Here is a 15,879-nt window from a genome sequence, read left to right as displayed (position 1 = left end):
TAAGCAAGCCAGGCACGCCAAGGCAATAAAACTGAAAAATAGCAACAACAAAAGAAAGGCAGAGTTAAACGTCTCATTCAAGTTGCATGTAAATTATGAACGTCGTGGTAGTTGCAAAACTACACAAGCACAACATTTATACCGCCAAACGGCACTTAAGCAAAACGGTTAAATGCTTTTTGTTCACCACTGCGGTCCCCTTGCCCCTTCTGCACCATTGTTAAGTTATACAACGAGCGTCCAGACATTTGTGGCACGTTGTTCGTTAGCTGGCAGGAATAGTGGAAAGTCGCTGGTTTAATCATGCAACATCTTGGTGCAACATGTGGGACGTATACTTGTCGCACTACACATTCATGAACACACAAATATTTTTTGCTAGAGGGGGTATAAGAGTGCTGTGCGGGTACGCCGTCTGAACGCAACATATGTGTTAACGGCATTATTATAAGTGATAGTTTTTTGAGTAGGTGTTGAATGGTTGATAATAAGCGTAATTACCGCGCCATTGATGCGCCGTGCGAAAAATGTTGCAAGTAGGTGTAGGTATGGTTGAAATAATGGTGCTGCAGCAAAAGTGAGTTGTTTACAAAAGTTGTGCAGACGCTGACTCTACTACCAAAAACTATGAGAGAGGGTATGGAGGCACTTTCAAGTGTTAAGTGCCTAAAAGTGTTGTGTTTCAACTGCACACAGCGGACAATGGCGCTTTAATTATTGCAGAGGTGTGAGGGATTATTATTTTTTCAAAGTATGGGTTTTTTGTTTTCATGTAGACTTGACATTGTGGCGAAAATGTCATTCTTCAACTTATACTCTTTATATATCACTTATGGAAACGAATTTTGTTTTTGTTGTAGATTATTTTTCTTATTTTATTTTCTTTACTTATTGAGGGTAGAACAGACTAGAGTTCTAGAACTTTGACAATTTTTTCGGGTAAGGAAAGAGGATTTGAATTTAATTTCTTCTATCTTTGTTAAATAAGTGTTCGAGAGTATGAAAAGTATAATTGGTTTTTTTATAAACAAAGTAACTTGCTCAATTTGCGGAATCACCTTTTCCAGAGGGTCTCGGCGGGGGACAGTGTTTCTAGAAGTACATGCCAAAAAAAATAAAAAATAGGATCTTAGTCTACGTAAAAATTGTATATTTTTAGCTTCACTTCACATAGTATATATTTGAGAATAAAATGCGTTAATGAGCATAATACTTTTGTAAACCTAAATGTACTTCGAGCAAAAGGAAGATCATCTTCAGATAATCCTATTACGCCCTGATTTCTCTTTTTATACACTGATCAGTATTTTATTCCCACAAAATTTGCAAAAAAATGCCAATTTGTCTGTCTGTATGCGAACTAGTCCCTCAGTTTTTGAGAAATCGATCTGAAGCTGCTCATTTGTCGGAATCGCCGACCACGGAACACTATATGGAAAATTTTTATGTTTTACAAAATATCTCCAACAAATGTTGCCTAAGGCAACTCAACAATCTGTGAACAAATTGATCAGATCCGTCCACTATGGCATATACAGCGTTGGTCTGGAAAGTAAAGGACTGAGTCGATTTAAAAAATGTTTGTGCCAATCGTTACATTTCTTTAAAATCTTTAGGATCCTTCTGCGTCGATGTAGCGCTGCCAGCACGATTTCCAAGCATTGAAGAAAGGCATTCTCCGGAATAGCCTTTAGAACCGAGGTGCATGATGCTTGGATCCCCTCTGTCGTCTCAAAATGCTTCCCTTTCATCGGCCTTTTCAGGCAAGGAAACAAAAAAGTCCGAAGGGTCACATCTGGTTAGGTAGCTGTTCACAAGATAGCCGCTGTGAGCCGGGGCGTTGTCGTGGTACGACTTTCAATCGGCTGCGATATCTTGTCGGACCCGATTGACCCTTCGTTTGAGTCTCTTCAGGACTTCTACGTAAAACTTGACGTTGACGGTTTGACCAGGAGGAACAAAATCACATTATTGATGTTTGTCGAAGTCGCACGGTCTTCCAAACAGGCCATCGAAACATATCAGTTTTTGGTAAAGCAACATCTGAGTAAACCTGCTTGATCACATCAAACGTACGTAAAATAATGTTTGACTTTTTTTTCTTTCTCGCAAGTATCTTACGTACAAATTAAATTAAAGCCTCCGAAACGAACATAAAATATTTAAGACCATTAAATAAAACTGTCTATAAAATGTCAAACCTGACATAACAAAGTATTTTCAGGCAACATCAACATCAAATATCTCTTTTGTTAAGACATAAAAAAGAGAAACAGCAAGGATAGCATGCGACTAATATTTGCAGCGCGAAGGGAAAGCAAAGAACATGTAGACAGTAGCGTATTAATTTTCAACAAGGAGTTGGAAAAAGTACACAGTCTTAAAAAACAGTAAAAACGTAACCTTCAAGGCGTCAAAAATGAGCAGCTTTTGTGATATAACGTCTTACTACAATATGGACAAATATAAATTAGTATATATGTATGTATGTATTTGTTCACTCAAATCTTTGGCGTCAACAGCCAAAACAACGCTCTTGGCATCTGAGTAGTCGCACAATTATATCACGCGCTGAATGAAGTGCAAAAAGATTACTTTATTTGCGTTGAAAGCTGATTGTGACTGCTGTGTATGCTAACAATGCCACTCACAACAACAACACACCTCGCATACCTGGCATAAATACTAGCAAGAGTTTGCCAGGATACGCGTCGCTACTCTACTACTCCTACTCAGCTTGCTCAGATGGCATTGACTTTGGCTGCCACCACACACACAAATATACACAATAACTCTATAGAAGAAGTCAAGCAGCAGCAAAGGTGCCACAAAAAAGTAGAAGTGAAACAAAAGTAATTTTAAATTTTGCCGCAGACACAAACACACACACATATACATAGACGACTAAGAAGTCAAAAGCTGCTTACATGCGGCGCGCCAACTTTACACTTCCGTTGCTCGTCTAGATTTCGCACAGCGCCTTGCTGGCTTCCGCCACTCACACACACACTTTGGCTGCGGCGCCTGTTAATAGGGAAATCTAATATCGTTTTCGGCAAACAGTTCGCAATTTGCTTTCACTGTTTGTTATCCTTTTGCTTCATTGCGACAGCTGCGGCTGTTTGTTGCAAGGAGCAACAGCTTGTCGTTTGCCACAACTTCTCGTCTCGTTGACTGTTTGTGTGCGTGTGTATGGGGTTATTTAATAAGACAACACAAGAACTTAATTTGTTTATGCTTTTTTCTACTTTTTCGTTCGGCAGCTTTTCTTCTCGGCAATAAAAAGTTTAAATTGAAAGCAATTTTCGCTCTTTTTATTTCGAATTTTCTTCATTTATTCCTTGTGGAATGCTTGGTGATGAATGGGTCTATGTGCCGGCGTTTACATTGTGGTATATATAGGAAGTAAAGTTTGTGTTTTTAATTTGTGTTGGCATGCCGATTATGTTTAATTATACTATAGCTCTGAGCAAGGACATATCTTCAAGTTTAAGACAGATGTTTGATAAAATTTGAAAAAAAAACATTTACTTATATTTTTATTCAAATCCTTATTATCGCCTTTGAAAGAGGCTCCTTATCAATCAATGGGATTCAGCATTTTCTACTCATCTGTTATAAGCCTCGGCTGCGATGATCTTCAGTGCTTGACTCTTAATGACTTCAAAGTACCAATGGCATGTTTCCCGGAGCCGATTTTCAGAACAAATTTGTTGAGAGCCAAATCTAGCGAATACGGTTGCCGAGCGATATTTCTCGTCAGTAACAATCATGTTAGAATGTGATAATGAATTATCATGGTGAAAAATCCATGAATTTTCTGTCCACAGATGCTATCGTTTTTGAAGAGTTGCTTCACATGGATGCCTCAAAACGACTAAGTGGTATTTCCTAATGATCATTTGACTCTATGAAACGAATTTATTGTAATTACACCAGGGTAATTAATGAAAACGATGAGCATCACTTTGATTTTTAAGCGAATTTACGAGATCATCGCACTCGCGACTTGGCCCCCTCGTCGCTATAGACAGTAATAATTTTGAAATTGTAGGTAGATTATCTATCTTGGAACCAGTATCAACAGCAACAACAGCGTCAGTCTCGAAATCCAACGCTGAATAACTTTTGCAAACTGGTGCTACTTCGGACTGAGTAGCCAATTGAGAAGTAAAGTCCTGTCTCGGCGAACAAAAACCAAACTCTTTAAGTCACTCATTATTCCAGTCCTGCTATATGGTGCAGAGGCATGGAGGACGGCAACATCTGATGAGTCGACGTTACGAGTTTTCGAGAGAACGGTTCTGCGGAAGATTTAAGGTCCTTTGCGCATTGGCCACTGCGAATATCGCATTCGATGGTACGATGAGCTGTGTGAGATATACGACGACATTGACATAGTTCAGCGAATTAAAAGATAGGGTCTACGCTGGCTAGGTCATGTCACTCCAGCTCTGAAAGTATTCGACCTAGTACCCGCCGGGGAAAGTAGAGGAAGAAGAAGATCTTCACTTCGTGGGAAAGACCAGGTGGGGAAGATCTTGGAATCTCAATTTTTTTTTCGATTGGTAGCGAAAAGGAAGAACGGCTGGCGCGTTTTTGTAAACACGGTCATATAATTACGATTCTTCTCTTATCCTAAAACCAAGCACTTCGGTTATCATATCTTCTTTGATACCAAGCAAATGAAAGGTCTTACCAGTTTTGAGCTAACTTGGAAAGCCGACAGCTAACTTCGATGTCAAAGTATATAAATAAACTATTCAACATTTCCTTAATAAAATAAAAAGCACTGTATTACTCAATTATAAACTCGTCGTCATTTTCCCTGCCGCGAAATGCGCCACAAATCATTTAAAAATGTCTTTGACCCCGAACATGCGAACATGCAACGTCGGGCTTCGTTCAAAGCCACAAATCGTGGAATATTTTTGCGCTGTGAAATAAATGTTACCGCAATTTGCATGCGCCTGCGCATTTATGCGCCAAATGTGCATGCCAACGTGCAACGTTTCAATTTAATGAAGACGAAAGAAAGGTGCTGTTGCTTGTTGCCACAGCAGCAAAAGCTTCTGAGTATACACCCGCACCACGACTCCCAGCCGAAAGCGAAAACACTCGACTGCTTTTGTGTGCTCCTGATTCACTGAGCCGCGCTGCAATGGTTCGTTGCCTGCTAACTGCCACTTCGTGACGCACGCGTGTATGTGCATATGTGTGTTGGCATTTTGTTGCATTTGCATTTAGCGACATTTCAACATTTCCGCACGTTTTCTATTTATGTGAAATTGCACAACTTCCACACCAGAAAGGGAAAATGCAAAAAAAGAACAGGATTTCAAATAGGCAGTGGAACAAAGAAGACGCCATGGTCTAAAGTAGCAGCCGTGCTACAGTGGCAACATTGGCAAAAGAAGTAGGAAGGAACGATAAAATATTTATGTGAATATGCAACATTATTTTTGACTTCCGTCAGCAGCAGCAGCGCAACTCCTTTCTCCGTTGCAACCAATTGCTGTTGCGCAGGCATTCATCAATGTTGCTGCCACTATTTGCAGCCAACGCCAACGTCTGAGTGGAGTCCAAAAAGGCAACTCACTAAGTAATGATTCTGTCACATTTGTTTATGGCAACGCTTAGTGCAGAGTCGGCGCGCACACATAAAATAGCAGTAGTCGCAAGCGCACACATACACATCCATGCATGAATGCAATTAAATAACACTACACTCATGCAGACATATGTGCTGCTTTATTTACAGTGAATGCAAAAAGTCTGCACATAAACAAATGCATCAGTTGAAGTCCTACAACAAGTGGCAACATAGTAACGCACAACTAAACACACACCCACACTTATGCGCATGTATGTAGACATTTTGCATTCCTGCTAACGTGTGTGCTTGTTTTTGTGCTCACGTATATTTCTCATTACCCATCACACGCATTTTCAGTCGCTACTCGCATATTGTTTCTGTATCCTCTCCTTTCCTCGTCTCCTAATTCGCCAATAATTTAATGTCTTTAATGCTCATGTGGGAATTTTATTTATGCATTCATTCACCGTTCAATATTTTAATGATGAGCAGTTACAGAAACGTGCAAGAGTTGCAATGTTCCTTGAATTTCTCGATGCATATTGTGTTTTCTTGGTGCGATCTCATCCATATCTAAAGCGTTTATAAGTATTATAAACAGTCCATCACTACTTTTTATGGCAAAAAGTTAAATGAAAAAAAAATTCATAAAACCTAAAAATGTACATATGTGAAAAATTAGAATAAGCGAATTTGTACTCGTAGTTTAAATTTCCACAATTTTTTTTATTTTTACAAAAACATTTGGTATGAAATTATCTCTCTACCTCCCAAATATACTGTATTTATGTTAAATTGAAGACATTAATTTTTCTCGGTTTTTATTATTTAAGAGGGACCCTAACTTTCAATCAAAACTTTCACGTATAAATACCAGTTTTTTTTTAATATAGTGGTTGTTATGTATTTTAAGTTATATAATTTCTGTTGTTGTAAAAAGGATGCATTACTATGGTACATTTTCTCAAAAACAATAACAGACGTCACAAGCTTTTTTTATTTCATCCAACTGTTATTTCGTAGTAGCAGCTGTAAAAAAGAGTCTGGCTATTTTTTTGTTAGCTTCTTTGAGAAAACTCGTCGATGCTTTGTTCAATTTACCGCACTTTTCACTTTGCCAAATACATTCAACTCAAAATTTTAATGTTGAAAACGCAGTTTAGAGTACAACTTCAACGGTTTGCGTCACAAATCTCACTTGCGACATCCACCCGCATTTAATGTTCCTTTATTTCGTGCATAAAATAACTCCGCACCAGCTATGTTAACGAATTTCGAGTTATTCTTGCAGCTGCCAGCGTGTTTTCCTGTTAAAACATTACCATTTTATTGCGTACATAAGTACATTACAATAATAAATACCACGCGCTTATAATAATCCACACTTTTGCTTTGTCAAAGGCACGCGGTTCAAAAAATTTCCAGCGCAATGACGCAAATGCAATGCAAAATCAATTAACCTCTTTAAAAGTGTAATGGTAAAAGTTTTAATTTTTCACCAAAAATTATTTTAATTTGCAGCGCACACACCCTTACGGCATATTTACCCCATACACACACACATATGAACTCTTCGCGCTTTCGCTCCACATCTGTCGAACCCTTTTTTGCACACCTTTGTTGAACCTGACACATTCCCTTACCCAATAAACGCTTTAGTTATTGTTTTTGCTTGCGCGCGCCTCAGAACAAAAAGCCTGTAATTGCGGTATTAGGCAGCAGGTTTTCGCATTTTCGCATTGCCGCAGCTTAAATTTGCATAATTTCGTAATTTTTGCGCGAAACCGCATGCCAGCGTATAAGTATAAGTATTTTTACAGCTAATGAATGCATTCACACAGCGAAGTGCATGCAAATTGGCAGCACAAGTGGAGAGCAGCGCGCATCACATCGCACCGGAGCGCTGAGCCAACCAGCAAAGCCACGCAACGCAACGCAACCAGAAAGCACCGCGGTGAACTGTGAATTGAATTGTGATAAAATCGTCGTAAATTTTTAACTGTCAACGTGTGGTTGCGCCGGTGTTTGCCAAGCAACTCGCAACACATTACATAAGCGATTAAACGATAAGATGGGGTATGACACACGCACGCACACACATACATGCAAATGTATTTATGCACGCGCGTAAAATTAGATTGTTGCACTGGAAGTTGGAAATATGCAATTACAAAGAATTTATGTGCAATCCGTTAAAATTATTGCAAAGAAAGCCTGCGCTTGCGCACCTTTATACGTTTAAAATATCCACATATTTAGACAATTTTGTTTTCATATGCAAAATACTTATTGTCAATATTATTTTATTTTAAAACATTTTGAATTTATGTCACACTCTTTATTTGTGCAAATCTTACACTTTTACTTTATCCTTTTCTTGCAGACAAATACCCACCGCTTACTCCAAGGCCAATGGTGGCACTGCCATACCGCTGCCCGCCACTGTTATGGTGCAACGCCGCTGCCCACCGGACAAAGTACGACCACTGCCACCGACACCAAATCACACGCCATGTAAGTGGAGAAAATTTAGCAATTTTATTGTAAAAACGCTTAAGTCGAATTAGGGTATTCTCAATTTCGGGGTAAAGTACGTACAAATTATAGGTTAGGTTAGGTTAGATAAAACTGATAGGCCATTAAGCTACGCATAGACTAATTGTGGTTCTTTGCGATGCCAGAAGGAGTTCACTTCGTAGGTCCAAGAGAAGTAGTTATCCGTTGGAATGCCTGTGCTTGACGCGAATTTCGACATACTCTGCGGCCTCATCATCGATACCTCCTCCAATGTATCATACCGTGGAGACCCAAAATGCTTACTAAATTATAAAAACACCAGCGCAGGCCTAGGTCCCTCGAAGCCCAGCTATCCAATAGTAGAACACGCGAAGAGTGGGGTTGTTCCCATTCTACTGATGACAGGTCCAAAAGACCTTTCTATGCCAGCTGATGAGCTGGTACCTGAACTTCGCTGTAGCCTGGCTCATAACAGTCTTATCACAAAGTGTTTCGATGCCATTTATAACAAGGCTGGTATTCCTTAACCAACCCTGAAAGCACGGTTAGTGAGCTCAAAGCAAGTATCGCCGCTCTGCTACTGGAGTGTATAGTCAGGTATACAAGAGTACATAAACTATTATTAAAACTCTTAACAGGAGAGAATCCAAATATATCTATATTCTGCAGAAACTGGGCTTAATCAAATTTTCACGCAAACCTTAAGCCTAAATTTTATTATGTGAGGAAATTGTTAATCCAATCACCCAAAAGGCCGATAGTTTGTATTCTTGATAAAGAAATTAATTTGGAGTTCAATATAATTTCAAATTGTAGTGGAGGCAACAAACCTAGGCTATTACAACTCTTTTTAGTGAGCAATTAACCCGCTGATAATCACAGGGGTCATATCGACCTTAAGACTGTTTTCAGTGAACAAATAACCCGCAGATAATGACAGAGGTGATATCAACTTAAGACAGAAAAATAGTAAAAGCTTTAAGTATTTAAAATTTTTTAAGACTTACTCAATATATTTTTCTTTGTGCAATTTGGCATAAAAGCAACAAACTGTTTAGGTTGAAATGTGTTATCCTCGCCTCATATTCTTTATTAGCAATCTCTAATAATCACTCGCTTTAAAATTGCAACTCATATTTAGGAAGCTCCCTTAAACATGTTTAAAACAACTTCGTTCGGCTGAAGTTCATTTCAAATATTTGTTAGCTGCTCCACAAATTTTAATTAAAAATCCACTCAACATTTTTCAATAAAGCCACCACTCATACTGACTGTTTTCACGTATTATATACTCGTATGTTTGGACCCACATAGAAATCACCCCTAAAAAGGTTTGCCTTCGTTTCAACTGTTTTGGCCGGTGTCTGTTTGCACTTGAGCAACAGGATAAAAAGGGGAAATCCTTTCAAGCTTTCATTTGTGCCACAGCAATAAAAAAATAAATCCCGTTTAACAAGCTCATAACCCACCGTTACTTTATTTCTCTAGAGATTAAAGCCTAGATTAATAGAAATATGCATCTTAAGAGCAAAAGTCTAATGTACAAATGTGTGTGTGTAAATAATAATACAATACACGTATGATGCTAGTGTGGATGAGTGTGAGGCGACCAAAAACGACATGAAAATTGACCGAGATTTCTGCTTGACAGCCACAGTGGCGTGGCCAAAGCGCAATGAGGACAATAGTACTTCAAGTCGAAAAATTTCATGAGTACGTTGGGGCGCAAGTGAATGGATACATGAGTAAATGGGTGTATGAGTAAATGAGCGTAACAGCGTGGGAGTAGGAGAGCGTGAGCAATGAGTGTTGCGGTAGCCATAGATAAAAGGGTAAAAATAGCCAAAGCGCTTGAAGCATGTATGTGGGCTGATATACTCGTATTATATTTATATACATACAAATAACTCGCAGAAAATACCATCAAGGGAAGATTTTTCGCTGGTTTTGTCATGGTGTTAAGTTCAGTAAATGCGTAAAAATTGGTCTAAGCTCGGTGGCGCTATGACGCACCTCATACCCAACACCTTTTCCAATGAATTCTTATATCAAATGACACACATGGGGATTTTTAAATTTGGGCTTGATAATGATAGGATCTACGAGCTTGTGATGGCCTTTTGATGATACTGACGACGATGTTGTGGTTGCAAGGGTTCTTTTATAGTTGTGTTGCGCCGAAATTTGTCAACGACGTCACTTTGTGTGAATAGTCTGTATGTGTCTGGCTGCAATTTTTATGTGTTTGCAACAATCTGGCTGCACTAGTAAGCCCCTGAAAGCTTTTTAGTGTGCGAAATTATTTAGAAAAAGTCAACGAAAGTTTTATATGCCAAAGACTGGGGAAAATTATAATGAAGCGAAAGCTTAACTGATTTTTTATGATTCACATTTTTGATATACTCGTAAGTAATTGATTTGTTATAAGAATATGTCTCAAGATGGACTAAGTTAGCATTGAAAGGCTATTGAAACATAAATAAATCATTGAATTATAAAGAAATGTATAGCCTTAAAATCTTCTGAGCAATTTTGTGGAGTCAAAATGTTTAGAAACTCAACACAGTCATACAAAAAAAGAGATGCTTTGATCTTACAGGGATATTTCTAAAATAATTCTAAAGTTATAGTACGCAATTTCGAGAGATATTTAATGGAGCTTCTGCTTCCATAAGAGGTATGAATTATGACAGTATCTGGCAAATGAAATGACATACTATACAAGGCTTAAATCGCCACCGAATGGAATTATATGAAAGATCTTGTGTGACCATATGAAGATAAGAGGTAGTTTAAATAACCGCCAGGACTCTTCATCGTGCCCCTATCTTATTGAACCTATTTTTAGAAGCTTCCCTTTAAGAAAATAGCTGAATCTAAGAGAAAAAATATTGTCTGGGTGGAAAAAGCGAATCCTTGAATACGACTTGCTGCTTTAGATCCAAATCTCTCATGTATCCAGTGCCGTTAATACGAGTCAAAATTAATTGAGTCCTAAAACGCTTACATAGGCATTGAATAAATTAAAAAAATAATAACAATTAAAAAAAATATTATATTATATATGAAAAATGCAAGTAAACCGGTTTCAATATATTGTAAATTTCCATGAATTATTTTTTTATAAAGAACGGAAGTCTTTTGACTCCATATACAATTTCACTCGATAGTGATCGCTACTATCAAGTCAGGAAGTTATTTCGAATGCATGCTTTCTTCCTCAAATATAAAATTTCTGAAAGCAATGCTCACATGACAGTGAAAACTGGTATTTGTCAAACCGCAAAGTGTTCATAAATAATTTCGTGCTTATCGCTTCATCAAGCTGTGATTTTGATTTATGCTTGTCACTAATTTGTTACACTCGCATGCGATTTGTGGCTTCTTTTTCTAAAGCTGAATGATCGACGCACCCTTCTCGAAAAACCAAAACGAATTCCTTTGCTGTTCCTAAGGGAAGTGCACATGCACACACATACACATATTTATGCACAATACTTGCATACATATTATACACTCTCTTATATACTCGTTTGCTTAAATGCATGGCGTAGGCGCGTGTTTCGAAAATTAATTAACGCATATCTTCAAGCTGTTGTTCACCCGACAGTTGTTTCGCTTCAGCGGCAGTAAAAAAATCCTTACGCCTTTACAAGTGAACGCTAGACTCGTATGTAGTTGCCTGAGTCCTGCTGGTATAAATCAGTTTTCAATGCAACGCGCTTGCTTCCACCATGAGTAGAGCGGACTTGGCAATCACATGCATGTAATTTAAATTAATGTCCACTCGCTTGCCATATATAAGACTACCACAAGATTCTACAATACTCTCTGAGCAGAGGAGGAAAAGAAATATGGGAGATGACAAAAAGTTGTTTAAAGGGTGTTGACAACTCGCTGCGGCAAGTGTCGTAAATTAAGGTTGAAGTTTACATATGACAAAAGTTGTTCAGATTGTTTGTTGTTGTAAGTCGTGGAAAACATTTGAGTTCGAAAAATTAAAAACAGAAAAAAATTATTTAAATATTTTTTTTTTAGTTCTAGAAGAAAAAATTATATATTTATTTGAACATTTCAGAGACGTCCGCCAATTTCTTCAAATATAATAACTAAATAATTTATTTATATTTTTTATTTTATATTCCACTCTAAGCTTTCTTTCGAGAAATATGTTTCTTCGCTTCGAAAACTGATACATTATACTATGAGCTTCCTTTCGGAAAATATATTTCTTCGCTTCAAAAACTGACAGTATTTTGGTTGCTTCGACTTCTTTGTATATATTAACTCTCCAAGTCAGCAGCAGGTACTCCATGTACCAAGTGTACTCCTGTCCAATTTTATAAAATTTAATTTCAAGAATACTGTTACTCGATATTCATTAAATATTTTCTTACAAATTTATTGTTTTCTTATATTTACAGCCATACCCGGTTTAGGAAAAAGTGGCGTTGACTTTAATAGCGGGCGACCGAATAGTCCGCCAACCACTAATCATACCATACAAAGTCTGAAAACTGGCAATAACAATGGGTGAGTCTAATTAATTGAAAAAAAGTTAAAACCAAAAACTCAAGAAATATTTAATATTTAGATGAAATGAAAAATATTAAATGTGATAAAATTGTACTACTAATTTCTAACTAATAAATAATTTAAGCAATTTCGACATATATTACTATTTTTTTCTTATTCCACCTCTATTCATAGCCTACGCCCGCCAACGGCTAAAGCCACGCACGCTAGCGGCATACCGCCACCGAGTGGCATACCCGCTGCCGCTGGCAATATGGGACCAACGCTGCCACAGCAAAAGCACTCCATGCTTGACAAGCTTAAGTTGTTCAACAAAGAGAAACAACAACAACAGAACGCAGCTAATGCCGCCTCCACCAAGATGCAGGTGCAATCGAAGCGCACTTCCTCATCTTCGGGTTTCTCATCGGCGCGCTCCGAACGCTCGGACTCTTCGCTGAGCCTCAACGATGGACACATATCACAAATCAAGCCACCAGCAGTCAGTGTAACATCTGGCAAGAGCAAAATCAATACCAAACAATCTAAACTGATGGCGGCACAACTGAAAAAAGAGCAGACAAAAGTCAGCAAGCTGGACAAGAAGGAAAAGAGTCCAGCGCGCTCGCTAAATAAGGAGGACTTCAGTGGTGAGAGTCGAAACTCAACAATGGGACGCGCCAAAAACTCACTGCCGCGTGTTACTGAAAAGAACTCGATCAAATCTTCCTCCAAGGGCTCACTGAATTCCAAGTCAGACTCAAAGTCCTCATTGATAGTGCCGCCCACGAAGGGGCTCTGCAGCCCCAATGGCTCAAACACCGGTCTACCCAAACCAATTGCCGCCATAAAAGGCACAAGTAAACTGCCGCAATCGCCTTTGGGTGGCGTTAGTGGCAGCGCCGACAATCGTGTCCGTGGCATAAGCAACTCAAATTCGCAGCAGGAGATGATGAAGCGTGAAAAGAGTGACATATCAAGCATGCATGCAAACATATCTAGTGAGAACGCTAAAGCGAAAGAACTAACACAACAACAGCAACAACAACAACATCAGCAGCAACAACATCAACCACATATCGTGAAACCGGTGCCGATACTACCGGAGCCCGGCAGCAAGCCACCATATTACGCTAACGCCACAAACATATCACAGCAACAGCAGCACCAACTGCAGCTACAACAACAACGCCAGCAGCAATATCAACAGCAACAGCAAGCTTATTACAATCAACAACAACAGCAGCAGCAACAACAACAAGATCATGCCACATATGTGAACAACAGTCGTCTGCCGCCGCCAAAATCCGCCACTTCACCTTCCGGCAACGCGCCAGCTGCGCGCAAACTTGAATACAACGCCGGTCCGGGTATACTCGCTTCACCACAGCGCTCGCCACTACGCGGTAACGCACAATCACCTGACTCGCCGTCCGCACATCAACACCATCACGCGAACGCCAAGTTCCACACAATACCCTCCAGAATAGACACAATCTATGAGGAGAAGAAACCGACAAGCCTGCTGCCAATGCCTCCATTACTGCGTGGCTACAATTCGCATGTGACACTGCCGACGCGCGGTGTACGCGGCGGTGGCACGCGGAATTATGTGACCGATTTCATGGAAGCGGAAATAAATCAAGGTTACTGCAGCGATGGCGATTCGTTGAGGGTGAGCGCCTCAGCGCGCTTAGCGCAACGCGCAGCCGCAACAGCGAGACGCTATCACGACATAGATAACGGTTATTTGTCGGAAGGCAGCGGTAGTGTTGGACATCATGGCATGCTCATGGCTGGCGGCATTAGCTCGGCGGCGCATACCAAACACTTTTTGAGCATGATGCGCGCGCGGACCCAACTACCGACGACCATCGAAGAACGGTAAGTCGAAAATACAGTTTTTTTTGTTTATATCCTAACCGCATACATCAAAAATCATCTCAAGATAAATCATTTAAGCAAAATGTATGGATATATGATATCTTTAGAGCGAAACTTAAAACTAACGATAATTTATAGGGAATATTGAGTACTGAAAACGAAGGCAGAAAGTCTTGGAAAGACTTCAGGGAATTTGCGCTCTACCTGTATACCTATACTTGTATATAATTTCTCTCATCTTGGTCCTTCAGCTCACCACACTGTCAGCCTTGAGTCACTGCCAACATTTTAAGTAGAAATTTTCGTAATGATTCATAGCACGCGCGTCACTTTCGGCCATTCTTGCGGTTAGTCCGCGAAGATGCCCTTCTTCGCAGAATTGAAGACACATTTTTTCGTGTTCGAACCACATAAATAATAGCTCAAGTTAGCACGCAGCGAGAATGCAAATGTCAAACAAAAAGAAACAAAATAAGTCCAGCAAAATAACGCAATAACGTGCCAAGCAAATTGTTATACCCTGAACATATTAAGATTACAACGAAGTTTGGAACAAGAAGTAATGTCGGAGACCCTAAAAAATTGTATAGAAATGATTGGCGTGATAAGATGAGTCCACTTAGTTCGCCTGTCTATGTGTATATACGACAAGTAGTTTTTCTTTTTTGAGATATTGATCCGAAATTTTGCACACTTCCTTTTCCGTCCAAGAAGCTGCTCATTTGTCGAAACCGTCGATTCGGACCTCTATAGCATATAGCTGCCATACAAACTGAACGATCGGAATCATGTGTTTGTATGGAAAATCTTTTTAGTTGACGAGGTATATTCACCACATTTGATATGAATTACTCACCAAGACAACACTACAATTTCCAAACCTATTGTTCAGATCGGATTACTATAGTATATAGCTGTCATACATGATGAACCATAGGAATCAAGTGTTTGTATGGAATATTTTTTCATTTTACGAGATGTTTTCATGAAATTTGTCTAAGGGGATCCGAAGAAATTGTTTAGATCGGATAACCATACCATTAGGCTATCATACAAACTAAAGGAAAAAATTAAAGTTCTTCTGGAAAACTCAGTTATTTGACGAGATATCGTCGCAAAATTGATCTCGGATTACATTTTTTCAGATCGGATCACTATAGCATATAGTTATGTATCCAAATCAAGTTATTATATGAAAACTTTTTTATTTATGAAGGGTATTATAGCCTGGCTAAAACCGAAATAGCCGTATTCTTTGTCTTCTTTCTACTTTAGTCACCACCAGCGGGCGTTAAGTGAGTGTGCGCGCATAAGTCACTTCGTTGCATTCTTCACGCCCTTTTCGCTTCATTTACTCGTTTGCTCCT

At 39.1% G+C, this 15,879-nt stretch overlaps 1 protein-coding gene across 10 annotated transcripts in view; it reads left to right on the top strand.

Moving 5' to 3' along the window:
- Positions 1–15,879, top strand: part of LOC105232477 (protein sickie) — a 396,183-nt gene that overhangs the window by 244,815 nt on the left and 135,489 nt on the right. For all 10 annotated transcript variants that reach the window (XM_049446863.1, XM_049446861.1, XM_049446862.1 and 7 more), the window contains 3 exons: positions 7,980–8,110; positions 12,538–12,646; positions 12,824–14,512. In XM_049446863.1, the coding sequence (XP_049302820.1) occupies positions 7,980–8,110; positions 12,538–12,646; positions 12,824–14,512 (1,929 nt within the window). The remainder of the gene's footprint in view (positions 1–7,979; positions 8,111–12,537; positions 12,647–12,823; positions 14,513–15,879) is intronic.

Source organism: Bactrocera dorsalis, chromosome 1 (genome assembly GCF_023373825.1).
Source record: "Bactrocera dorsalis isolate Fly_Bdor chromosome 1, ASM2337382v1, whole genome shotgun sequence".
Taxonomy (NCBI): domain Eukaryota; kingdom Metazoa; phylum Arthropoda; class Insecta; order Diptera; family Tephritidae; genus Bactrocera; species Bactrocera dorsalis.
This window is presented reverse-complemented; position numbering and strand designations above follow the sequence as displayed.